Source organism: Ambystoma mexicanum, chromosome 3p (genome assembly GCF_040938575.1).
Source record: "Ambystoma mexicanum isolate Mex_15411 chromosome 3p, UKY_AmexF1_1, whole genome shotgun sequence".
NCBI lineage: Eukaryota > Metazoa > Chordata > Amphibia > Caudata > Ambystomatidae > Ambystoma > Ambystoma mexicanum.
This window is the reverse complement of record NC_090925.1, coordinates 614949074-614976807: the sequence shown is the minus strand read 5'-3', so window position 1 is coordinate 614976807 and position 27734 is coordinate 614949074. Positions and strand designations below refer to the sequence as shown.

Sequence of the window (27734 nt, the reverse complement as noted above, 5' to 3'; positions counted from 1 at the left end):
CTTTCGCACTTCCGGCTGACACTGGAGGCGAAGAGATCCACTTGAGGGGTCCCCCAAAGGGCGAAGATCTCCAGGAGAATCTCCTGAGCCAACTCCCACTCGTGAGAGATCGTGCTCTGCCTGCTCAGAGCGTCCGCCGTCACGTTTTCGTCTCCGGCCAGATGAACTGCCGAGATCGAAACTTCCTGCTGGATGGCCCAGAACTCGAGCTGCATCGCCTCCCTGCACAGAGGAAGTGACCCTGCCCCCCCTTTTTGTTGAGGTAGTGCATGGCCACTGTGTTGTCTGTCAGGATCAGGACACTCTTTCCTCGCACAGTCGGCAGAAAAGCCTTCAGGGCTAGCCTGACGGCCCTCAGCTCCAACAGATTGATATGGAGTCTGGACTCCGACGGAGACCAACGACCGCTGACTGTCAGCCCGTTGGCATGAGCTCCCCAACCCGTGAGGGATGCATCCGTCACGATCGTCACCTCCGGCCAGGGAAGCCAAAATGGAGCCCCCTTCATCAAGTTGCCTTCGACGGCCCACCACAGAAGGTCCCGGGCGACCGAGGGCGGCACCTGAACCGGGTCCGACATCCTGCCGGAGGACTGCGACCATTGCGTCTTGAGCGCCCACTGCAAAGATCTCATCCGCAGGCGAGCCTCTGGCACCAGAAGAATGCAGGATTCCATGAGGCCGAGCAACCTCAAGAACTCGAACGCTGGGAGCGTCTGGGCATGCTGAAACTTGTGCACCATCTGCTGAATGTGAAGAGCCCTCACCTGGGGAGGAAAACACTGACCCAGGGAAGTGCCGAGCACTGCTCCGATGTACTGGAGCCGCTGTGTTGGCGTCAAATGGGACTTCTTTAAATTGAGGGAGAAGCCCAGCCTGTGAAGGGAGTGGCAGGTGACGGACAGATGATCCAGGACTTGCTCGGGAGAGCTCCCCCTGATCAACCAATCGTCCAGGTAGGGGTAGACGTGAATCCCCCCTTGCCTGAGATGCGCTGCCACCACCACCATGAGCTTGGTGAAAACCCTCGGGGCGGAGGTCAATCCGAACGCCAGGACCCGAAACTGAAAGTGCGAGTCGCCAACCGCGAACCTCAGGTACTTCTTGTGCTTGGGATGGATCGGCACATGGAAGTAAGCATCCTTGAGGTCGAGTGACACCAACCAGTCCTGAAGCTGAAGGGCCTGGAGGACTTGAGAGAGAGTAACCATCTTGAACTTGTCCTTCCTCAGGAGTTTGTTCAAACTGCGCAAGTCCATGATGGGTCTCCATCCCCCGTCTTTCTTCGAAATCAAAAAATAAGGGGAATACCAACCCTTGTTCCGCTCCGCTACAGGCACCAGTTCTATGGCGCCTTTCTCCAGCAGGGCTTGAATTTCCTGCGCAAGGAGCGGATCCGGACTCTGCAAAGAGAGGTTCCCCGGTGGATAGTCGCGAGGCCTGTGCCGAAAGGGAAGACAGTAGCCGTGGGTTACGATCTCCAGAACCCACACATCTGAAGTAATGGCTTGCCACTCTACAAGATGCTGCGCCAGCCTTCCCCCAACCGGCGAACCATGGGACAAGGCCTCATGACTGAATGGGAGCGGCTGCGGCGTTACCTGAGGGCAAAGAGGCAACTGCCCGAGCGGCCTTGGCACCACGGGTACCCTGTCGTCCACCTCTGGTACCCCTGCGTTGGCCTCTTTGACTGCCAGCTCCTCTCGCTTTACTGAAGGATGAGTAATAGCGAAAGGAACCACCCCTCCACTGCTGTCCCCTAGGACGAAAAGGCGGAGGTTGGCGAACTGCAGCGCCCAACGACTTTGCTGCAGCTTTTGAGGTCTGCAACCTCTCAAGGCTCTCGTCAGCCTTGCTGCCAAAAAGGTGTTCACCGTCAAAGGGCATGTTGAGGAGCCGAGACTGCACATCAGGAGCAAACCCCGACTTCCGCAACCACGCAAACCTGCGTATCACGGTGCTCGCCGCCATGGACCTACTGACGCATTCAGCTAAGTCCAAAACCGACTGAACGGACTCACACATGGCATCCTTACCATCCTGGACCATAGCAAGGAAACCATCCCGTTCGTCCCCTTCGGGAATATGTTCAGCCGCTAACGCAACACAGTTCCACAGAGTGTTTGTGAAACGAGACAAGGCACAAATGGAGTTGGCTGCCTGAAGCGCCATACCACCAGAAGAAAACACTTTCTTCGCCCAGCCATCAAAACGTTTGTCGTCCCTATCAGGAGGGATGGTAGGGTACGACGCCTGCTTTGCCGTGGCCGCCTGCACCACCAAACTCTCCGGAGTGGGGTGCCTGGTCAAGTAGCAGGGGTCGCTACTGGCTGGACGGTATTTTCGCGACAAGGATCTCCCCACCGCCGGGAGACTCTCCGGAGCAGTCCAAGCCGCCACCACCCTTCTCTGTAAAGCCATATGGAACGGCAGTACCGGATCATTTGGGGGACCAACATCAAGGATGTCCGTCAGATCATCCTGCACAAACTCCCCTGGGGGAGCAGACCATCCCAAGTACTCAGAAACCCTAGCCATAAGGCGCCGGTACGAGGAATCGGCATGAGAGCCAGGCTCAGGCCTACAAAACTCCACCTCCGGAGAGGTGTCCAGTCCACTGGCATCATGCAGTGACTGCCTCAAATCGTCAAACTGACTATGGCCCGAGACAATTTCATCTGGAACCTAACTAGGAACCGGGCCATCAGAATCCTCATCCGCCTCTGAAATATAGTCCAGGTGGCGAAAAGAAGGCACCCGAGAGTGCTTGCTCTGAACCAGAGCCTTCCTAGGGGGTTCTCCCGTGCCACGGGGTACCTCCGACACAAAAGGCGTCGATGGCGTCGAGAGAACCGGCATCGGCGCCGAGAGGATCGGCGTCGAGGAAATAGGCGTCGACGTCAGATGCAGCGCCTCCAGCATCGGCGGCGTCGACACAGCCCTCGAGGCCGGAGCCCCGAGCGTGTCCCTCGACGACCTGAGCGTCGACGGCTTCGGCGACTTCCTCGGAGCCGGAGCCTGGAGAAAGCCTATCGATGCCCTCGACGCCTCAGACGTCGATGTCTTCCTCGAAGACCTCACAGGTGCACACGGTCTCGAACGCGTCGAGGACCGGGACCTGGAACGGGTACGTCGAGAACGAGTCTCCTTGTCCGAACGGGACCTCTCCCGTGACTCGTGTCGACCACTCTTGCGAGCAGTGTCTCTCGACCTCTCACGACCGACCCCACTCGGGGGCGCGGACGGCTTAGTACCCTGCGACTCAAGAATCGCCAGCATTTTCTTCCCGAAGGTAGCCCATTCCTCCGGCGTCGCACGGCTGGTGGGGTAAGCGACGTGCCGGGCAGAGTCCTCCGAAGAGGACCTGGAAGACGACCGGTGTCGGCGCTTCCGAGAATGCCTCGAAGAGGTTGAGGAGTGGCGAGACCGACTCCTAGAAGGAGACCCACGAGACTTCCCACGATGACGCGGAGAGTCACCCCTCGAATCATCCGTCGAAAGCCCCGCAGACTTCGACTTCCTGGGCTTGGACACCCGACCTACCGACAACTTCTTCTTACGTTCGCGTAAGGCTTTGGACGTGAGCGACTGGCAGTCGATACAGTCATCCGTGTCGTGGGCCTCCCCGAGGCACCAGAGGCAGGCGTCGTGCGAGTCCGTCACCGACATCTTGGACCCACACTCCCCGCACTTCTTGAAACCCGGACGCGGGGTCGTAGACGAAGTAGAAGACATCTTCACACGAAGGATTTTCACAAAACGAACAGGTTCGAAGAACCGAGAAGAACAGAACTCCAAAGAGTCGAGGCGTTAACCGAGATTCACGAAGCAACAAGTTCGCGGAAAAAACGGAACTGAGGCTACGGGCGTCGTGCGTCCTACTTATCACATCGGATGACGTCGGACGAGGCCCTCGACGACGGCGCATCGACGTCATCGACGCAGGCGCCGAAAAAAGTTTCCGAAGCAGCACAGCTGTGGTGATTACATGTCATAGATATGGAATACGTCGGAGGACCCAATCCCCTCGAAATATAAATTTCTTCACTTCCAGTTAACAGACATTGTCCCATATGTTATCATTGTTGCAATAGATGTCAGAATACTGGGCATTAAATTCACCAACCACCATCACCTTAAACAAAGGGCCAGAACCCCTTAAATTCTTCAAACGGTACATTTAAACTCTATTTGCTGGCCTAACCCACTTTGATGGCTTATACAAAATGATGATCAGAAGAGGGCCACAAACTCCTGTAATCACAACACCTAGGATTTCATTATTCTTAAACAGAAGCATCTTTATGGAGAGGTTTAGCGAGTTCTTAATCATGTTCAGCAATCCTCCCGATAGCCTACCTCTAGGCCCCTGGTGTGCAGCATTCAAGAAAGGGGACACAACCATCCCCACTCAATACCTCCCTCAGCCTCACCTCCTGGCAGCAAAACTCAAATCCCTGGCAACGTTGTGCCAGTTCCTCATTACATAAACTACAAAAACCCCTTGAGTTCCATTACATAACTGAGAGGTAGTCAGTGGACTGGACACCCACCCCCCTCACTTCCAGGACTACTAGGGTTGAGAGACAGGAAGAACTGGGAGCATATCCGGAAGACATGACCAATCCATTATAGCAGCCTACCTACCGCCCAGCAGTCACATTACCTTGCACCATGCGCCTTGCTCCTTGGGATTACAGATTTTTAGACCCAGCCCAACCATACAAATCCATGTGATGTGGACCCATTGGCCTAATTGATTTTTAAATTGAGGCTTACACATACCCTTGAGTTGGGGGTGGAGGTGGGTGGACACTCTTCTAAGCATGGAACTGGTAACACATCAATACCCAAGATCACAACATCCAGTTTCAGAACAAATAATTCTATAAAGACTCTGTTATTAAAGTACTTTCTATCTCTGGTGTTGCTTTGCCGGATTATAAATCCAGTTTGGGGCTTTCCATCTTGATCTGTAACTACTGCATGCAGGATGAGGCCTTCTCTCCATTACACTTAAGTCCACAACCCCACCCATCACATCACATCACCTCAACTAATGGAGCAGTGGTCACGGGACTAGGATGCACAGAGGTGTAGTGAAATGGTTAAAATGTATGCCAAAAGTGAGCATTTGAATATCGAAATATACTGGATGCACAACAAGTAGAATTCTAGTCTTTTGAAGACATAAAAACAGTCAGAACTAGCCATGTTACATATGTGGCAAATGCCAGATGCTGGAGTTGCTGGTGCCCTCGGTCCCCTTGGATCTATCTGTTGAGTTTGACAAGTTGACTATTATATAATCCTGAATGGATCACACCCCGGCTCCCAACACTATTACCAGCCTTAAGAAGGCACTACTTTACCTATGGTCCACATACATCTTCTAGCAACCCTATATTGGTCACCTCTTCTCATCCTTTGGCATGACTGGTTCTGCCATCTGGCACTTTTTATTATACCTTTACACATTACAAGAAGACAGTCTACAATAAATTGCAGTGAAACAGACATTCCTTTTCTGCCCTCTCAATTCAAAGAGTGCCCTCATTCCAATTGAAATTGAGAGAATACCTACTGCTTAAAATTCAGTGTAAAAAAATACAAGCCTCTAATCTTGGAAATGTACATGTTATACATAAGAAAATGTCACTACTTACTGGGCACATGCCCTTCAACAGTCTCCCGTTAGTCCCACAAGTGAGCTTATCATTACTTATGGCACGTTCCTGGTTTGAGCACTAACAACTGTTTGGTCCCCTTTTCTTCTTCCACCATCTACTTGTTAACAGTAGCTGTAACATTTGGAACATTAAGGCTAGGCTAATGCAATAGTAAGTGCCTGGATCAGCTCCTCTCTCCTGCTGCATAGACTTCCATCTGCTTGAAACATGACCTCCTGCATTCTTATGAAGATAGGCTATTGTGAATGTGTGGTCTGATCTACAAAAGTGGCATTAGGCAGGTTGCCAGTGACAGAAATGGTGCAGTTTAAGTCCCTCGTTATTACAAACATGTCATTATATCTATTAATTCAGCAAATATTTCAGGAGTGCATGCCAACACAGGCCACAGAGCCTTGTTCCAGCGACAATTCACTGTTATTTCTTGTTGCGGAGTTCACTTTACTGGTAGACCTTTCTTAGTGTACGAGGTTGAACTCTGAAACTGAACCTCAAACAACAACCATGTTCTAGATATCCATCTGCATCTCTGACACAGATTTAAAGGTTGAGATTTTACAAAGTACTACAACAGATTTCACACATTCTGTGTTGAGACAATTGTGGTAATTGTACACTTTACACGTAACTATATCAAAAATAATCTATGGCTAATGGGGGATTGCCTTGTAGGAAAGATAGAAGCCTGACCTTGTGGAAAGTGCCGCTCCTTCATGTGCCGGAAGAGTGTGTTCTTTGAGATGCTCTTGTATTGACACATTTTACATTTAAACTGCTGCACAACCACCACTTCCATCATGCCCTCAAAGTCTTGCAGATCCAATTCCTCTGTGTCACCAGCATTTCCCTGATCTGGATCATCTCGGTCAACATTTCTAGGTCCATCTATAGGTTGATCAGGCTGAACTTGGATCAAGTGGCCTTCCAAGTCTGGCTGGCTATGAGTATTGGAGGGCCCTGCTTCTTCAGAGTGGTCCAAGCAGGTAGAGGTGGGACCATCAGTCACAGCATCAACTGCAAGATGTGATGACCTAATGAGAGATCCTAAAACAGAGATGCAAAACAATAAGGAGGTTTTATTTGGCTTTCTGTAGTTCCATAGGTTGAGTAGATTCATCCGTTCAGGATGTCCAAATAGGCACAGATATACAGACATTTGGGGATACCATCATTCACTCAGGGCCAACAACTCATGTGAAAACTGGGCAACCACACATCCAGCACGTATACAAAGCATGACCACAGAACATAAAGGTCAAAGACTCCCAGAACATGCTCGCTAACACCATACCTTCTTTGCCACCCACGGAAATTGTACTGCAAACGGTGCTACACATAGAAATCAGATGCTAACAGAGTTTGATCCTATTCTTCTTTTGCCTTCAGTTGGCATTAAATGCCATCATGTCGTTGCAGACATATATCTCCCTAATCCTGCCCAGAGTGGACATTCAATCTTGCACCTGCCCAGTATCGGAGTTCCTATCCTACATGTTTATCATTGATACACCAGCATCTTTTTCTCAACACACCCAAAGCAAGTCCTCCTGTAACAAATACATGTAATGTCAACAATCATTTATTCTGCAATGATTACCACTACAGAGCCCTGAAAAGCACCTTCTAAGTGAAAAGAATCCATCATGGGCTGGAAAGGGGTCTGACAGCCATCCCAACCCAGAACCGTCATGTCACAGAATGATGTGGTCTCACGCCACCAAGGTTTGTTTGCAGATGAGCAAATTGTGCCCCCGCCTGGAGTATCAAGGCAGGGAGTACCAAGACCAGAGTTTGAGGAGGAGATTAGTGGAGAAGAGTGAAGAGAACAATGTTGGACCAGCTACAAACAAAATGAACATGAATTATTGAGATTACACAGGCTAGACTGGAAGATGGGGTTATGTTGGTTGATGCTTGTATTCATCCTGTGGTATTCAAACATTTTTATATTGTGCTCTCCTTGAGTAAAATAGTTGTTGTGCAGAGCACACAATTGAATAAAAATATAGTCCTGTCCACCCCTACTCCCCCAGATGTCATATCTCCTTATATTTTCTATTAAAATAATTCACTGTACTCCCTTTTGGAAGAGCCTAACGCCCCTCTAGACATTCTCGGGCCCCTCTAGGAGGGACAGCCCTATTAAACCCAATAGTGCTCACTCGAGCCATGGGTTGAGGATAAGCAAGACAATCCTAAATTGCAAGATACTAGTGGGAAATACAGCTGAGTAGCAGCATATTGTTCATATGAGAAGCTTCAGTAAGGCGCACACATTCCTTTGAAGCATGGAAGCATGATTGTGTAGAGAAACAGACATTGCCTCCAAACACAACCCCAGTTAGGTAATCCTGGTACTACCAAGTCTTCGGCAGCAAGCAAAATTTGCTTGGCCCACTTCAGAAAATAGACTGAACCATGGGAGATGTGGGATCTGGCATAGGAAGTATGCTCCGGAGGAGTGAGTGAACAGTACAGGTCCAGATGGAATGTGAAGAGAGGGGTAAGTGAACCCACCTTGTACTAAAAATGCATATTCAGCTGATTCTGAGCACTTCTTTCAGACAAAGTAACTGAATAAGAAAATGCAAAATGTGTATGGGTACCGTTAGGACAGAATTCTAGGAGTTCTCTTGTCCCATTTTATGGAACCCCTAAACTTTGTTGCTTTTTATCGGTTTGTTTGCCTCCTTTACTTTTACTATTACTGTGTACAAGGAGACCTCTACTGAAGTCCCCCTCTCACTGCAACCCTTTTCCCCGATCTGCTTCCCTAGTAGCCCCAATGGCTATAAGTGCATTGGTGCTTTTCCAGTACTCAATTTTGGAACGAGGGTGACTATGTCACTGACAGCGTGTTATGGAGTAATTCTGAGGCAGCTGTAATTTAGTTTTGGCTTCACCAGGGGTGCAGTCATTTTTAGCACATTAGTAGCCCAATACACCAGAGGAGTAGCCATTGGGGTGCTTAAGTATTTTGTCAAGCCCTGCTACGAGCAGTTTTAGTCTGGGTCATCCCTTTGTCTGTGGGGACCATGAGGTAGGCCTAAAATGACTGATGTGCAGATATCACTCACTCTGAGCCAGTCCAGCAGTCACTAATGGGGGTTTAAATTGAGTTAGCCTAGTTTCCAGCTCCAGACATCACCCTCTCACATCCTGTTTTGGTGGATCAAAGTCCAAGCAAGTCCCACTGGCTGACCACCAAAACCTTTTGTGTGCTACCTGTGCTGCGATCGGAGAGCTAGTTTAGACCAGCCCACTAGTGAATGTGTCATGAGTGAGAGACCCTGTGCATTCCTCTGATCTTATCTGAATTTCTGAAGGACTGCTGTGAAGATGAACTAATGCTGCGGACGACATGGTTTGGCCAGATTGGCTGGCCGATGGCTACATTGTCCGTGCCCCTGGTTTCTTCTAAAGCAGCCGTATGCCCATACATGGCTATTCCTTATTGTACCACGCCCCACCCCCAGTCATCCTTGCTGGTTGGACTGGACTTTCCATTTTTGGACCATCTCATGGCTACTGCAGTGCAGCCTCCACGAAAATTGTTCCTGGACTAAGCACCTTAAGGTGTGGAGCTCCGTAGCCTGGATGAAGGGTGGGTCATTACTACTCCACCTCACCTCTATCTGTTGCTCCCATAATGGACAACCAATCGGTCTTTAGGGATGCACAACCAATAATGTTTGTTTTGAAATATCTTTCTTTTTTAAATAATAAATCAATTCTTCCATCAATTTCAGGTGCAGCTGGGTAAGGGCATCGGCTCATGGACCCCAAAACACATTAAAACTAATGAGAAACACAAGCACACTCCAAACGGCTTAAGCCTTTTCATAATTAAAGAAATTTCAAAAACCAAATACTTAATGTAATTCAGAATTAACCATGGTTTCTTCTATACATATTAAACGCATTTATGGATAATCAGCTTGTACTTTATAAACTATGTACATAGATACATTGATAAATAAAAATGGACACAATTGTTTGTGGAAAGCAAAGAAGTCTTCCTTTCTCTTTTGCGAACGCGCAATGAGCTACCCTATCCTTTCTTCAGGGTTCAAACATGCTGTCTTCCTAGAAAACAAAGAAGAGAAATTAACATAGCTCTTCCCAACCCAACTTTCTAATCTCACATGTTCAATATAAAACATACACTGAAGAGCTAATTAACCTTAACATAAATCCTGTTGGAATTTATATCTCCCAAACCGGCAGATAAAAGGGGGAGCTCTGGTTGTCATGAACAGGGTAGATCATCTGAAGGCAGTAGGAAGACAATTATCAGACTTCGAAACCTATATGGCAGTGCCACATAATCTAACAGAACATAAGATCATGGATTGATGAGGTGCTAGAGGAAGCCAATGTTAATGAATTTATTTCACATCACAGGAGATTATTTCTAACTAAACTTTATCCTATGATGGCAGTGTTGTATATTCTGCCTAAAATTCACAAGAGTTTGGTAAATCCACCTGGAAGAATGATTCTAGTTGCAACTAACAGCCTGTTGGAACCACTAGCTCAGTATCTGGATAGGCAGATTCAACCGTCTCTGCAGATAAGTTCTACTTCTATTTGTGACACTGGGCATTTTTTTAGTAGACTACACGACATTGACTCTCAGAACATCATGTTCAAAATGAATGTCATGAGCTTATATTTGAACATCACGCATGAAGCTGGATTCGTAGCAATGGAATGGTTGTTGCTTTCTGCATATCATGGTTGATCAGATGGGGTTTTTGTATTGACTCTTAAAATGGTTTTGATTAACAGTTTTTTCAAATTGAAGGACCGGTTTCATTTACAAATTTCTGGAACTTCTATGGGGGCAGCAATGGCCTCGAGCTACCCGAATAACTGATTAAGTTTTATGCAACCAGAGATGAATTCAGTATCTGAAATGCTGCTGGTGTTCTATAGATGATTTTGGAATTTGGAACAGGCCTTTTCCAGATTTGTTTTTTTTTTTTTAAGCATATGAATAACAGAACCTCAAATTAAGTTCACTACTAAATACAGTATAACTCGTATTCGATTTCTGGATGTTGTAATTTACAGTACATTTGATGAATTACACACTACTGTTTTTTTCTAAACCTACAGATAGGAACTGTGCATTATTAGCAACCAGTTTTCACGCCCGTAGGACTTTAACGTGTTCCTTTGATTCAATGTATGAGATAAAAATGTATCATTTCAAACGAGGATGAGTATTTGAGACAAACCTCAAGATAGGGATACTTTTTCAGTGAGAAAATATGAGTGAGATCGAATTGAGCTTTTCGAACAGAGAGCACAGCAAATGTCCTGTGACATACTATTAAGTCAGAATAAGATCAAACTTAGTCCAGAGCTGGTATATGTGACCACATATTCATTGCAGAGTGAAAAGACTAAGAATGTCATTAAAAATAACGGGAATATCTTGCAATTAGAACCTATTTTAGGGAAATGGGTTTCCAAAATTGCTGGCATTTGCTTAGAGGAAAAGTAATTCAATGAGAAACTATTTAGTAAAGCAGATCATGTCCCTAAAGCATAACCAGTTAGTCCAAAAACAGGAACTCATCCTTGCAACAATTGTCAACATTTTGGAAATATCATTAAGGGGAATTGTGTTCATTATCCCTAGTCTAGCAGAAAAATTCTATTGAACCATTCCTGTACATGTGATGCCATGAATGTGGTTTATGGGCTTAGATGCCCGTGTGGTATGTTCCATGTGGGTAAGACTACACAGAAAGCAAAGACTAGGTGGACTGAACATAAGTCAAATGTGAGAGTGAACAATCCAAATTCACTGGAAGCAATCAATTTTGCTTGAATCAGCAAGACACTGTTTCACAGATGCAGTTCATCCTTTCTCGAACAATGTATTATCCCTAGAAAGGGGGTCGGGGGGACGGACTACAATGCTGGTGCAAAAACAGGTTTATTGAATTGGAAATCTAGAGGCTATGGTTCTCTGGGGAATGAATATTGAATGGGATAGATTGTTTTTTTTTGTCAAATGCACTTTGTGTAATTTAGACAGTGTTAACATTTTATATACACCCATGGAGGGTTATCTAACCAATGTAAAATCCTTAAATCTAATGTAAATAGGTGACTTTCATTTCTTATAGATCAGTTGAGATTGTGAGCTGATCCTTGGGTGATTTGTATCACTGATGGTTAAATAAAAACTGTAGCTTCCAATACACAGTTCTGATTGAGTACAGGGGACGGCTTGCCTAACGGTACCCAAACACATTTTGCATTTTCTTATTCAGTTAATACTTGCTTATCTACCAGTGCTAAAAAACACTATTTTATTATCGTGAAAATTTCATAAATTACCAAATGGAGATGTAGATATCAAGTAGGGTTGTTGAGTTTATATACGTGCATGTTATGGACAATTTACCATTTGGATTCATTGAAAGTAGATGGGTAAATGAGGAGAAACAGTAATTTCATTGAATTTAGAGTGATAATCACTCCAAGATGGCTGGCGATGTTTCACCGACAGGATTAGCGTTGTGAAGTCGTGACGTCATACAGCAAGTCAACGTGACGCCATCTTGCATTCAAATACTGAGCGCAGGAGAGAGGACTGGTTTTCCAGTCACTGCCACGACGCTCGTAAACATCAACACAAGGGTAAGAAGGCGTGAAGAGTATGTTTAAAGAATACCGACTACGTATGGTGTTGAAGGGGTTATTCCGAAGTATTATTGTTCATGGGTGATCATAGACATTGTTAACAACCTAGTGGATAACATGATCTGGGAAACATTTTTTGGATGGCATTTACGTTGGATGTCGAGCAAACTTTGGGGGCGCTCTTGCACAGCTGCAAGATGGCAGCTGCCTGAGAAGGCTCCGATAGTTGACTTCACTATCCTGCCCAAATATTCTGCTCTCCCGGTCCAAGCCTAGTGAAGATAGTGCCACCTTGCAGCGGAAGCCCCGGTGTATGTCCTGGTACTGAGATTGTGTGGTATATCAGCCTTCGGCTGAAGTGATGCGGGCGAACACGTTGTGGCATCCTCGGTCCAACTTCATACCGGAGACTGGCTGGGAGGAGCGGCATCGGCTGGGACGAGCCGCTGGAGCGTCACGCCCCAGGGTGCTGTGGGTGTGTGAGCGCGGTGGAGCCCAGACTTTCTGATCTGGGAGTGTACAGCTTGGGAGGCCAAGTGGACACGGTGGTACTGGCGAGCGGTCCGGCATGCTCCGATTGCATCTGGACAGGAGCGCCACTGTTGGCGTGTGGATCACCTCGAGTTCCCGGTGTCTGGGGCGGACTCGGCAAGAAGAGGCCGACCCAGGCCTCGCCGCCTTCTCGGAAGAAGCACGGGTGAGTGAGGCAGTGCCGCCTCTCTGTAGCTCACTTCCTTTTTGCCCCAGAGTGCCCACCCTTTCCATTTTGGGGGGTTTTGATACAAGGATAACTGAATAACATCTTGGGACATCTGCAAGGAGCGGCACACCCTGCTGGTGCAGCGTGGTACCTGCATGGGTTCCTGCCTCTTGAGAAGGGGCCCATAACCAACACTGGGCTTTTCCTGCCTGGTCCCACATTGTTCTTACCTGGTTGCCTGCTCAGTTCCAGGACAGGGCAGCAGACACTCCGGGGTGGAAAAGGCATTGTGCATAGAAGGCCAGGCAATGGGTCCCAATAGGTATGACCCGTCACTGAGGACGGTCATTTTGATTTTGGGGTGACTGCCATTATGGTAAATCCAAAAAAGCTAAAATGGAGCCTTTTGCAAAAGCAGGCCAACCTATACAGCAATAGAAACGCCACCCCGTCCAACTCAGCTTGGGGCTTGAATTATACTCTGATGGCCCTGAAGGACAGCACCCGATACCCTGAGCACAGAGACGGATGCCCTCACTTGCAACGTGGATGTGTCCGCAGTACAGATTGAAAAACTGTGCTGCAGTATGTCTAAAGCAGAGCAAAGGATTGGTGACAGCGAAGATCAGATCGCAAGTCTGCAAAACGAGGCACTCCTCCAGCAGACGGTTAAGAAGGTTGTGGAGAAGAATGATGATCTCGAGGGGCGATACAGGAGGAATGAAATACGCATAAAGGCGGTGTCAGAGTCAACATCAATAGACAATATGGAAATGTTTGTGGAACTATTGATTCTGGATACATTGAAAGGCCCGCCAGTTTCAAAGATGTTCTTGGTAGAAAGGATGCATCGCTCACGGACTGAAACCGCCGCCGGAGGAGAGCCATCATAGCGAGAATATTCAACTTCAGAGACAGAGACGTGTTACTTAAAGCCACAAGAGAGAAAGGTGACCTGAGGTGTGGCTCTGCTGTGATTCGTATTAGGTGGTCCAAGGGTATCCTATATCAGAAGGAGGTTAAATATGCAATGCTATATCTGGAAAAATTGAGAGTTGTTCACAATGGCAAGGTTATGTTCTAGAAGCAGCCGAAAGATTCACCAAAGGGTTGCCGGACCTGGTAGGCTCACCACGCAGGTTGCCTTGCTGAAAGTGCGCACGCCGATAGTTTGTCTGAACCATGCATACTTGATTGCATGCTGAGTGGGGTAGCCAGTTATGGGTTGTATGGCAACAGCCATGGAGACAATTCAAGGGAAAGTAAACACTGGAGAGGTCGACTGTTAGGAGCTAGAGCAGCTATCGGTTGCTCCCCAATTACACAGTAACTGCACCTGTTTGTGCGTTCCTTTTGTTTTGCTTTTGGGGTAATTATTCCTGGAAGCGGGAGGGGGTGATAGCCGGTATGTTTCTGTTTCTGGCAGGGGTTCACAGGGTGTTTGGAGTTGGTTCAGCACAGTACTCATAATAGCACATCTTATGTTCATCGTAGTCTCTTTGCAAGACCCTCGACCAGCTGGAAATGGTGGCAGCGAGTTGGTACCTTATGATGACTGATGACATGGAATATTCGTGGGTTTACCAACAATAAAACATTTTGCTTGATAATACATATACAATACATCAGGCGAAAAGACACCATGCGAGAATCTTGTTCCTTCAAGAGACACATTTGAGTATAGATAGTAAACTTCCCAATGCACAAAGATGGGGGTGGAGGGGTTTAACAGATATGGCTCCACCTTCTCGTCACACTCCAGGGGTGTAGCTAAATATATACACAGGTCGCTTGATATTTGAATTCACAAACAAATTGGTGATGGGGAGGGGCGCTATTTTATCTAAATTGGTGAATGTTTGGGATTGCATATTCTTCAGATTAAAATATATGCCCAAACGGACTCAGATTCAGAAATGTGCTACATATGATATGGTCTGGCGGGGGGATTATATTATTGCCATATCGATGGACCACAGTACAACACACACTGCCTAAGGCTGCCACCATGTGGGATAATATTGCAGAATATCACGGTCTGGTGGATTCCTGGCGATTCAGAAACCACAGTACAAGCAAATACCTCTTATTATAGAATACACACCAGTGCATCTACAATAGACTAAGTTATGGTGACAGCGGAAACAGCCAGGTCATTAACTGAAACTAGGATACTCCCCTGAACATTATCTGATCATTCACCAGTGGTAAACTCGATCTTGAGACCCGTGCAGGCCCGTAAGTCCTTTAGATGGAGATTTAGGCAGCGTGCACTGGAACATGCTGTATTTAGGGGATGAAATCTAACAAGATCTACAACTTTGTTTTCAGACCAATGTGTGATCCGTACCAGACTAGTATGGGAAACGTTCAAGATCTAGAGGGTGCTGTATTTCCATGGAAGGGTGGTCCTGAAAGCTATACTGTGGTCTCTGGGGGGTGAAAAAGTGTCTGGAACAACAATTGTAACAATTTGACTTGGAAATTGGGACACATTTGCTACTATGGCTTGCAGAGAGGAGAGGTTTTTGGGTGACCCAGTGGCAGCAGCCGCAGTTTTTGGGGAAGGAGACGAGCCCAGTTGAACTCGGACATGGGCAATTAGGCATGAAAGGCAACAGGGGTCTATTCTGGAGGTTAGGGATACATCTGGGATGATAGAGTCCTTCAGGGGATTCATTCTGTCTTCCAAGACTACTATACTCGTCTCTACTCTTTCCAAATTCTAGCGCCTCAATGTGAGATCAAGACGTTGTTAGATAAGGCGGCTTGACTCTGAACAGGCGAGTATTCTAAACTAAACTCCATCGGAGGAAGAAGTGTGCCGAGTGATATCATCCCATCCCAAAGGTAAGGCACGGGGGCTAGATGGAATTATGGCAGAGATGCATGAAGAATATGCAGGCTTGTTTATACCGCACTTGCGGAATATGTATGAAACTTTGTTGGCATCGGGCTTGCTGCCCGAGTCCACTACAAATGCCCTGGCAACGGTTCTGCAGTAGGCTAATAAAGACCCCAGAAATGAGCTATAGGCCTCTGTCTCCAATAAGGGAATAGTTTCTTACCTGTAACTCCATTTCTCCAGCATTGGTATCTTTCATGGATTCACATGCTTAGAATATTCCCTGTCAACAGACTGGGAACCCTCGGTAAGCATATAAAGCCTTTTCCCATAGGAAAACGTTTGACACTTTTGTGTCCCATCTACGTCATTTTTGGGCCGCGCACGCACGCCCCACTAGGACGTAGTGGTATAAATGCCCCGCCCCCGCAGATCCCTTCAGATTTCGACCCCTCTAAAGTGGAACGGGGTGAATCAAAAGGTATCAGAAGATTGCATTTTGGGGAGGCCGGAGGACGCATGTGAATCCATGAAAGATACCAATGCTGGAGAAATGGAGTTACAGGTAAGAAACTATTCCCTTCTCCAGCATTGGATCTTTCATGGATTCACATGCTTAGAATAGAATGCACAGCAGTGAACTTGAAACAATGGAGGAGGTGTAAATGCAATCCAGCACCCACCACATCCTGCAAAAGGCGAATCATGATCACATAAGCTTCGAGATTAACAACATGCCACAGTACTGCACCGAGCAATATTTATATAAGCCAAAACAGGATACATAAAAACACACACGTTTACCTCCATCCGTATATTCGTACATGCTCTCGGACGTCCTTGTAGCGGTTTTCCCGCTTTTGAGTGACAGAAGGCAATCGTCGACGAGACCCATCGGGCCAGTCCTTGTTTTGAAATTGCCTTCCCCTTTGCCGAAGGCCCATATGCAACGAAGAGTTGCTGCGTAGATCGAAGTGGTCAAGTTCGATGAAGGTAAAATTTTAGAGCTCTCTTGACATCCAGGGTATGCAAGACCTTTTCCGCAGCGGACGAGGGAGTCGCGAAGAAGGTGGGCAGGACAATGGAAGAATGGTTATGATAAGTCGTAGGAACTTTCGGGATGAAACAAGGACTCGTTGACAAGATCACTTTTTCTTTGAAAAATCTGAGATATGGAGGGTCTATGACCAATGCCTGCAACTCTGAGATCCGTCTAGCCGATGTTATGGCTATTAGAAAAGCCACTTTCCATGATAAAAACTTCGACGACGTGGCCATTGGCTCAAAGGGTGGTTTCATAAACCCTGCAAGTACCATGTTAAGGCTCCACGTGGGTGGAAAACGCATAACCGGGGGAAATGTCCGGAACAAACCTCTCATGAAGTGTTCACTAACCTGTCACTAAACAAGGGTGTTGATTTCCTCCCTCTTGTGAACCTAGAGATGGCCGCCAGGTGAACCTTTAGAGATGAAAAAGACAAACCACTCTTCGCCAAATGTAGTAAATACGGGAGAAGCTGTTCCGGAATAACCCTCAGAGGTTCCACTCCTGCCTGTCCTTGGCACCACGTACAGAATCTCCTCCACTTACACCTGTAGGACTTGTTGGTGGACGGGGCCCGCGCAGCCTGTAATATCTTCCGACAGTCCAAGGGAATGTTCAAGGCACCAAATTCTGAAAAGTCAGGAGTCAAGCTGTGAGGTTGAGGCTCGGGACAAGAGGTTGGGCACCTTCGGGAACGTTATCGGGTGATCCGCTGACAGATGAAGCAGGTCGGAAAACCATGGTTGCCTCGGCCAACACAGCGCTATCAGGATGACTCGGCACCTGTACCTGCGTATCCACTGCAGAGTTCTCCGTATCAGAGGGAACGGAGGGAAGGCGTAGAGGAACTTGCCCGTCCACGGGAAGGAAAAAGCTTCTTGTGACCACCTGCTGGCGTACATCTCGCACTTCTTGTTCGCCTTCGTGGCGAAGAGATCCAGCGGAGGTCGCCCCCATTTTTCGAAGACCTTCGACAATTGATCAGTGTTTATTTCCCACTCGTGAATCTGGTCCATATTTCTGCTGAGCGAGTTCCAGAACTTTGATGTGCAGGAGAGATTCCTTCTGAGACCAACAGCCTTGTGTCTGCAAAGTGCCCATGTGAGCTCCCCAGCCAGTTAGGGACGCGTCCGTCACCACCGTGAACCGGAACTCCGGCTTCTGTAGGGGTACACCTTTGGAAATATTCTGAACTGTCTTCCACCACCGAAGAGTTGATAGAAGCTCGTCGTCGACGGTCAGCTTGTCTGACCAGAGGCCCTGAGCCTGCGTCCAACGATCCGCCAAAAACTGTTGCACAGGCCTCATGAAAAGGCGGCAGTTGGGCACCAGAGGAATGCAGGACGCCATAGCTCCCAGGATTGATGTATATTTTCTCACCGACAGCCTGGAATTGATTTTCAACTGACCTGCCAATCGACTGAGCCTGGTGATCCTGTCGAGGGATGGTCTGACTAACCCCAACTGGGTCTCGAACTGTGCACCCAGAAACACCAAGCTTTTGGACGGCGTTAACAAGGATTTTTCGAAGTTTATCGCAAACCCCAATCGTTGCAAGAGGCTCATGGTGTCCTGTAGACTCTTGTGCGTCGACGCCGGGGAGGAACCCCTCACCAACCAGTCGTCGAGATACGGGTCTACATGGTGGCCTTGCCTTCTCAGCCAGGCTGCCACCGGAGCCAGGCATTTTGTGAACGTTCTGGGGGAAGATTTCAGTCCAAAAGGGAGAACTGTGAACTGGTAGTGAGTCCGCCCTACCACAAACCTTAGGTACTTCGTGTGTCGCCGACACATCGGTATGTGGAAGTACGCGTCCTGCAGGTCCAGAGACGCCAGAAAATCCCCTTCTTGAACTGACCTGATCACCTCCTGGAGCGTGAGCATCTTGAACTTTATGTTTTTCAACGACTTGTTTAGTTCGCGCAGATCTAGGATGGGACGCCACTTTCCTTTTGGCTTTTTCACCACAAAGTATCGGGAATAAACCCCTTGACCCCTTTGCGACGACGGGACCAGTTCTATAGCCCCTTTTTGTAGCATAAGTGCTACTTCCTGCAGCAACACGCTCAGATGGGAATGAGCTACACACGCCGGTGGAATATGCGTAGGGTTGCTCTTGAATTGCAGGGAATGCCCGTATTTTACAGTGTCCAACACCCATTGATCTGTTATTAGCTCCCATTCATGATACTCTGCCACCCAGAACGTTCCGATGCCAGTCACTGCTGGTCCTTGCTCTGTTTATCCCTAGTCGACGAGTAACCTGCTCTCTTCTTGGGGGCTTGGTAGTCCCAGCGACGTTTAGCCGCTTGCGAAGCTAGCCTGTATCCCCGAGAGGAATATGCTGGCCTACGAAGGGTCGGGCCCTCGATGAAAATCTGGAATTCCCCGATGTTCCTCTGAAGGGACAAAAAGACCGGAAACCCCGACCACTCTGGAGGGCCCCCAAGAAACGCGCCGTGTCCGAGTCCTCCTTCATGCCCTACAGGGCTTCGTCGACCTTCTCGCCAAAGAGGAGGTCTCCTTCAAAAGGCATATCCAGTACCTTGTACTGCACCTCCGGTCGGAAGTTGGTGCATTTCAGCCATGCCTGTCGTCGGAGAACTACACTGTTGTTCACCTGCTTAAACCCCGACTCCGCAAGGTCTACTGCGATTTTAATGGCATGACTTGAAGCCTCACCTTCCCTGACCAGCAACATAGCTGCTTTCCGATGTTCATCTGAAAGGTGTTTGAGTATGGGCGCCAACCGATGCCACATCTCCCTGTCATATCTAGCAACTATGGCGAGAGAATTGGCCGCCTTCACTGTGGTAGCACCTACCGACAGGACTTTTTTGCCGAACGCATCCTGGCGTCTAGCATCACTTTCCGGGGGGGGTCGTACACTTGTGTTGAGCCCTTGCCTTTCTCGCCTCCGATACCACAGAGTCAGGTGTTGGTTGTGAGGAAAGGCACTTGGGAGTAGAGTTCGGGGCTTTGAATTTTTTCTCTAGGCGACCCTTCATCGCTGGCTCTGAGAAAGGGTGACGCATGGTTTGAAGACCTTCCTTCCACACATGATCCAGGATGGGCACTGAAAACACTGACCTTTTCCTTTGACCCATGTGGTCGAAAAGAAAACAGTCCTTTTCTTCTTCTTGGGCCAGCCCGAATTCTGTGCAAGCCCTGGCCATCATGTTGTGAAATGACCCGATATCGTCTGGGGGAGACGGCTGAGCCGGGCTCCTCGGGGTTTCCAATTCTGCATCGGACTCCCAGGTCGGATCCCTGGAAGGGTAAGGGGAGACCACCGACAACGCTCTGCTGCCTGATTCCGAATCCAACAGTTCACCTTCCTCGTGGCGTGGGGCCGAGAGACTTGCTTCCGGAGGCCCTGCCGCAGGGGTTGAAGGTGGAGGGCGGCGAGACGGGCCCGGGTCGTCGACGACCAACCTGGCTGGAGTTGTTCGAGGCAGTCTGTCATCCAGTGTCCTCAGCGTTTGCAGCGTGGACAAGACCTCCAATGATAAAACCGATTGCGGATTGAGCAGAGGGGCAGAACCCGGAATGCTCCCGGAGAAAGGTGTGTTAACTTGTAACCCCAGGACTGCAGGGGCAGCTATCCTTTCGCCCTCGTCTCCCGAGGACACTGACAAGGCCTCCTGCTGTAGAAGTGTGTCCGGCAAAATTGGGTCGTAGACCTCTGGACGCCAGGCCTCTTGCGGGATATCTATCGACGAAGCAATAGTTGGCCCCGTCGTCGACGTCACCTGCAATCCAGGCACGGTTGATGTCAACTGCGTCAGCCGCAGAGAAGTAGTTGACAACTGCCCAACCGTCGACGCTTTTTCTGAACTCAACCTGCGTTTCTCTGTCTCTCGACTCGAAGTCTATCTATGACGATCGCCCGAGGAGGATTTAGATTTGTCTTCATCTTTCCTCGCTGAAGATGAGGACGAAGAGGCCTTCTTCGAAGAAGAGTCCCTGGAATGGCCTACCGACTATTCCTTGTCCACCGGCCTCGATTTCTTTACCGGGGGTTCCGATGACGACGAGCGGCGCGGGGCCCCTGAAGATTTTGACACCGAGGCCGCGCTGCGTGTGGAGCCCACTTCCGAAGGCGGGTATGCCTCCGCTCTGTCGTTCAACCATGCGACAAGTCTGCGACTCCGATCCTTAAGAGTCTTCTGGGAGAAGCCCTTACATATGTCGCACTTGTCAGTCGAGTGATGAGGGTGCAGACAGTAAATGCAGTCCATATGTCCGTCCCCCTCGTAGACCTTCTTTAGTCCACACGAAGCGCACAAGCGGAACAGTGCTTTTCCCGACATTAGGAGAAAAAACCGCAACAGCACAACCTAACCAAGTAGAAAATACACGAGGTGTTCCCACTTTGGAGACAGTTGAAATCTGAAGGGAGCCACGGGGGCGGGGCATTTATACCACTATGTCCTAGTGGGGCGTGTGTGCGCGGCCCAAAAACGACGTAGATAGGACACAAAAGTGTCGAACGTTTTCCTATGGGAAAAGGCTTTATAAGCTTACCGAGGGTTCCCAGTCTGTCGACGGGGAATATTCTAAGCATGTGAATCCATGAAAGATCCAATGCTGGAGAAACACTGTCACAGGTTTCCCCCCTTCTCATCTGTCTTTGCTGTTTGTGGGAGTTCTTCAATGGAGTTTTCTTTCGTAGGGTTTGGGTCTTGTATAAGTGCAGGTCCTCGGGTTCCAGCGTGCGTTCAGCGTTCCGAGTCCTGGGAACGTTCAGATGTCTCGGAAGTCCAAAGAAATCCAGGAAAACAGTAAAGAGTGCACACGGAAGACGAGTGCACAGAGATCCAGGGTGCAAGGAGGACAAAAGGAGGGGGAATGAAGGAGGAGGAAATTAGGGGAATCGGGAACCAGGAATCAAAGGAGAAACACAAGCGAACTACGGTAGCACACGTCTAGCCACGGCAAGTGGTAGCGTTGAGACACGCAGGGCCGCGGGGGCGTGTCTGCTTTATAGAACGTAATGCTTATGGCGCGGAAACTGGTAAACAGTATTCCGTGTTCGGCGGCCATGTTGGGAGTACTTTTGAGTGCAAGCCCCTATGGGTCAGGGACCAGGAAGTCCAGAAAGGATGCGTCCGATGGTTCATGACAGCATGCCTCCTCCGAAGGCCTGTTCCTCCGGGTTTGCCCGGGTGTATAAGGTGGTACCTTTGAAGTAGCCTGGGGGCGTTTAGGTTTGAGACCGGTTCCCAGTTGCGTTCACTGGGTGGATAGCCTTTCCACTCCACCAGATACTCTAGCTAACCACGTCTGTACCTGGAGTCACATATTCGGGATACTTCGTATTCTAGCTGGTCGTCGACAACCACAGGGGTAGATCTTGGAGCAGACCGGGAGGTCTGGACGTATGGTTTTATTAGAGATGTGTGAAATGGTGTGCAGTCATAATGTCGACAACAATAATGTCGACAGTCAAAATGTCGAAAAATTAATGTTGAAAAATTGTAATGTCGACATACAAAAATGTCGACATTAGTTCAGTTCGACATTCATTTTTCGACATAACTAAAATAATAACATACAATCAATACATGCAATAATAAATAAAGCAATCATCTCTCCTATAAGGTAAGTTAGTTTCATGTTTTATTAACTCTGTATAAAAATAAAAAATAGTAAATAGTTCACTATAGTCTATTTCTAAAATATTTAACTTTTTAAATATAAGTAATATTTTTAAATATAACTTTTGCATGCATGTTTTCAAATAAATAAATAAATAAATGTAACGTTAGTTTATATTTCAGTCAAACATGTAATATTCTAAATAACCAGTTGATGGTGCTAGCGTGTTAAAAATGCATGTCTATCAATAGTAACATATTTTTGTTTTGGTTTCGTACGCACGGCACGTACTTCAACGTAAACGTAAGCGCCATTTTTAAAGCTCACTCTCGATAAGTTTCTCCCGCGGTCGCGTCTCCGTTAGTTCGGTCCTCTGTATTTTTGGATTTTTTTTTGTTTTTCACTATTTTTTCTGGCTTTTTTCATCGGATGGACTGGGTCTACTTGGATGCCTCGGACTGTGCCTACCTGGATGTTTCCATTTTTTTTTTTGGATTATGGTTTTTTTAGGAGCCGGAGATTTCGCATACGGATCACTATTTGTTTTTTCCTGGAGTATGGGGTTTACCTGGAACAGGCATTTGGTTAGTGGCTTTACGTGGATTACGGATCCTTTACTTGGACTTCGGACATTTTTTTTTACTGATGGTGTGGATTTTCGCCTGGAATCGGCACTTTTTCATGTTCACTGCAATTTCGTTTAGCACCAGGATTTATGGGATTTTCTTGGAGTTTTCACCCTTTTCAACACGGAATCTCGATGACCATGAACTGTAAGTGTTTTTCTTAACATTTTAAGTTAAATGCCAGAGAATCTAAGTAACTTTCCTTGTTCTCCATGCTGAATTCGTGTGCTATTTGCATTAATTTATTGTCATAATCTCTGTACTTTTTTCTTTTTGGTGCTTGATTTGCCAATGAAATTGTTTGTGAAATGCGCGATTCCTGGTGCTGTTCCTCTAATTTTAAGTCCTTTAAGAAATGCCATAAATTTGGATGCTGTGTGTTGAAATTTTTATTTATGCGGCTATGCCAGCCTTCTAACGCGTTATTTGTTCTTGGTTTGTTTTCTATGGTAGCCTGGTAGCAGTTCCACAAATCAATTGGGTATTTCGGTCTGCGTCTATTTCCACTCCTAGTTAATTGGCCTATCCAGGTGTTCTCGAAGTAGTCCAGTAAATTTGTACACTCATCCTCATGATTTTTATAGTACTGACTTTCAATTAAATGTTCGTAAAAAGTAATGACATGATTTTCCAGTACAAAAGCCAAAGCAAAAAGTTTCTTAACGTTAATTTGAAAGCAACTGTCCTCCGTATATTTTGATCCCAAACCTAATTTTTGTATCTTTCTCCAAACACTCTGTGTGAAATGAAAAAAACATCCTTTTATTTTAGTTTCTCTGTACACGCTAGAAAATCCCTTGATTTGAGCTGTTTCGTAATCCATGATTATTGTCTCTGGTTTCGAATCTGGTGTTGTTTCCTTAATTTTATTGTATATGATTTTGTATGTGTCCTCTGTTTATTTCGGCATCAAAAAGTAAATTAGTGGTATTATTTTGTCATTGATTGTACCATGTACGGTGTAAAACTGAAAAAACGGGTGAGGGCATACCCTAAAAGTTGCGTCACTCTGCCAATTTTTGCTTCGACTCAGATGCTGAAAGTTATTTGCGGTAGCGAACACTAAGATTTTGTCAGTGTTCATTTCAATTGAGCCACAGTAAAAATTCTCTCCTCTTGCAGTAACTTTAAAAATGTCCGGAATTGTTATATTTTCAAAGGATATCGGTGGAGGTGGTAGGTTTTCATTAGCATTTTTGGTTCGGTTAATAGTGCGCTGCATTAATTTTTCAGCCGGCAACTGAGCTGTTATATGTGTCGGTAACTGGCCACAAACTTCTCTGAGTACAGATCCGCTAGCTTCCCCCTCATGTTCGATCGCTTTTCTTTTTAGTTCCGTCAAGGTTTTCTTGATTATTATATTAGTCTGATCAGGCATATGATTGTGTTCTCGTTTACCCTGTACCTCTGTCCCGACTGTTACTGCGCGTGCTGTAAATTTATTTTTTGTATATTCCGCGCAGCGCCAGTAAATCCTCTCTTTTCTTTGAAGTTCCTTATAGAATATGTAACCATTCCAAATTAACTGCTTTCCTCCTTTTTGACTGCTTATAAATTCCACTTTGTTTTCCATTTTATCACCTGAAACGATACATAAAATTATTTTTTTGTGGTATTTTATACTATGTGTTTTATAGTATATTTTATTTTATTATAATGGTCGTGTGTCTTACCTTTTCTCCTGTTCTGAGTATGAATGAAGTGTAATCTATTGCCTGAAGTACCCTCTCACGAGATGTTCTGTCAGGTAATGACGGTTTTCCACACCCGTTACTGGTTTCCTGCTACCAAAACAAGGTGCTTTACTCAGGAATGTCATCTAGTGTGTTAACCATTTCGTAACCTACCTTTATCTAGTTTAATAGACAAGTGGGTGATTACGGACGAGGGGAAGGGGAGGGGGAGCTGGGATGGTTCGTGATGTAGGGTGAGGTTGGGGGGGAACCCCCCCAATAATAAACGCTAGTTTTGTTATGTTTATTTACTTCGTGTTACTGCCTACGTTAATTGATCATTTTTTTGTCGACATTTTTTTTTCGAAAAATTGACTTTCTCCATTATATGTATGGGATGTCGACATTACTGTTTGACATTTTTTTTTCAACATTTTTGTTTGTCGACATTTTTTTTTCAACATTATGACTATAAACCGTGTGAAATACTGGGTGGATCCTCTTCCAGGAGTCAGGTAATTTGAGTAGGAAGGCCACTGGGTTAATGATTTCCTTTATGGAAAAAGAGCCATAGTACCGAGGAGCCAACTTATTAGGTCGTAAGTGTCGAGGCAGGCGTTTCGAGGATAGCCAGACCTGATCACCCACTGCTATAGGAAGGTCTTGGTCTTCTCTTGGAGTCCGCATAGTGCTTGGTGTTAGCTTGGGCCCTTTCGAGGTGTTCTTTGGCTTCCTTGTGTACATTGATGAGGGTTTCAATCCAGGAGTCGACTGTAGGAACCGATGTAGGATGTGGGAGAAGGGATGGTAGAACCGAAGGGTGGAATCCTTGGCTGCAGAAGAAGGGGCTGGTCTTGACAGCCGAGTGATCTGAATTGTTGTAGGCGAATTCAGCCAGAGGTATTAAAAGAGACCAATCGTCCTGAACCTTGGTAGTGAAACAACGAAGATACTGCTCCAGGGTTTGGTTCACACGTTCTGTAGCTCCGTTGGTCTGTGGATAACCTGAGGAGAGGGCACGTTGGATGCTTAGTATACGGCATAAGTGTTTCCAGAATTGAGATACGTATTGAGGACCTCTGTCTGATATGTTCTTGGAAGGGAGTCCATGAAGTCGGAATATGTGTTCCAGGAAGATTCCAGCGAATTCTGAGAAAGATGGTAATTTATACAAGGGTGTAAAATGAGCCATGTGAGTGAATAAATCAATGGTAACCACGATAGTTATGTATCCCCTGGAAGGTGGTAATTCAACAATAAAGTCTGTAGCAATAAATTCCCAGGGCCTTGTTGGTAGCGTTGGTTGGAGTAGAAGACCCGCCGGCCTCTTGATTTCATGCTTGTTTTGATTGCAGACTGCACAGGCTTGGATGTACTGCTGGACGTCAACTTTCATCTTTGGCCACCAAAATTGTCTTTGTATTAAACGGAGAGTGTGGGTAATGCCACGATGTCCCGAATGAAGGGTATCATGACAGAGGATTGTAATCCTTTGTTGCAGTCTCTGTGTGGGAATGACCAGGCCATTGTCCTTGAACAAATACCTGTCCTTGCTTTTAAGATTCCATCGATTCTTCCCAGTAAATTCCTTCCAGATCTCAGAGGACTGGGTTTGAATCCGAATGTCTTCCAGGAGAGTGATTGCTTGAGCTACGAAAATGTTATGGGGAAACATCTTTGGGAAGGATCAATCTTCCAGAGTTTCGTAGTCGGGACGTCGGGATAAGGCGTCAGCAATTAGGTTGTGTGTTCCAGGTACATGATGGATCTGGAACTGGTACTGGAAGGATCAATCTTCCAGAGTTTCGTAGTCGGGACGTCGGGATAAGGCGTCAGCAATTAGGTTGTGTGTTCCAGGTACATGATGGATCTGGAACTGGTACTGGGCAAAGAAGAAGTATCAACGGGCTTGTGGACTATTCCTACATTCCATGGATTGTAGGACTTGGAGAGTCTGATGATCCATACGGACCTGAACAGGATGTTTAGCTCCCAGGAGTAGATGACGCCACTCTGTGAAGGCTTGACGGATGGCCAACAATTCCTTTTCCAGAACGGAATAATGGGTCTCGCTAGGAGTTAGGGTTCGCGAGAGATAAGCGATGGGGTGTTCCAACTTGTCCTCGAATTCCTGCTTTAAGACTGCTCCGATGGCGTAGTTAGAGGCATCAGTCTCCACTAGGAAAGGTCGATCAATGTCAGGTTGAGCCAAGATAGGGGCTTGTGTAAATTCCGACTTCAAAACGTTGGAACGCTTCATCTTGGGCTGCGGTCCAGAGGAAGGGAGTATCCTTCTTCAACAATGTAATGATCGGTTGAGCTAACTCCGAAAAGGAAGGTATACATTTCCGGTAGAAGTTGGCAAGCCCCAGGAAGGATTGAATCTGTTTCACAGTAGTTGTAACAGGCCAGGAAAGTATGGAATTTACTTTTGAGTGGTCCATTCCAATTCCTTCTGGACTAAGAACAAATCCGAGATAGTGAACAGTAGAGACATGAAAAAGGCATTTCACGGGTTTAGCCAGGGGTTTATGTTCACGTAGCCGTTGTAAGACTGCCTTGACATGTTCTTCATGCTTGAGATGGTCCTTGGAGTATATCAGTATGTCGTCCAGGTAAACTATGACGAAGAGGAACAACATATCGGAGAACACCCGGTCCATAAAACGTTGGAAGACCGCTGGGGCATTGGCGAGTCCGAAAGGCAGGACTAGGTATTCAAAATGACCAAAGGGTGTTCTAAAGGCTGTTTTCCATTCGTCACCTTCCTTTATACGGATCAGATGGTAGGCACCTCTGAGATCCAATTTCGTGAAGATTACGGCTCCTCTCACCGCTTCCAGGATATCCAAGATTAAGGGCAATGGGTAGCGGTCCTTGAGGGAGCATTGT

General features: G+C 46.9%; 1 protein-coding gene across 3 annotated transcripts in view; it reads right to left on the bottom strand.

The window, feature by feature from the left end:
- The window catches only part of ZNF335 (zinc finger protein 335), a 1126934-nt gene that overhangs the window by 969282 nt on the left and 129918 nt on the right, over nucleotides 1-27734 (bottom strand). For all 3 annotated transcript variants that reach the window (XM_069651371.1, XM_069651372.1, XM_069651373.1), the window contains one exon: nucleotides 6380-6733. In XM_069651371.1, coding sequence (XP_069507472.1) covers nucleotides 6380-6733 — 354 coding nt within the window. The remainder of the gene's footprint in view (nucleotides 1-6379; nucleotides 6734-27734) is intronic.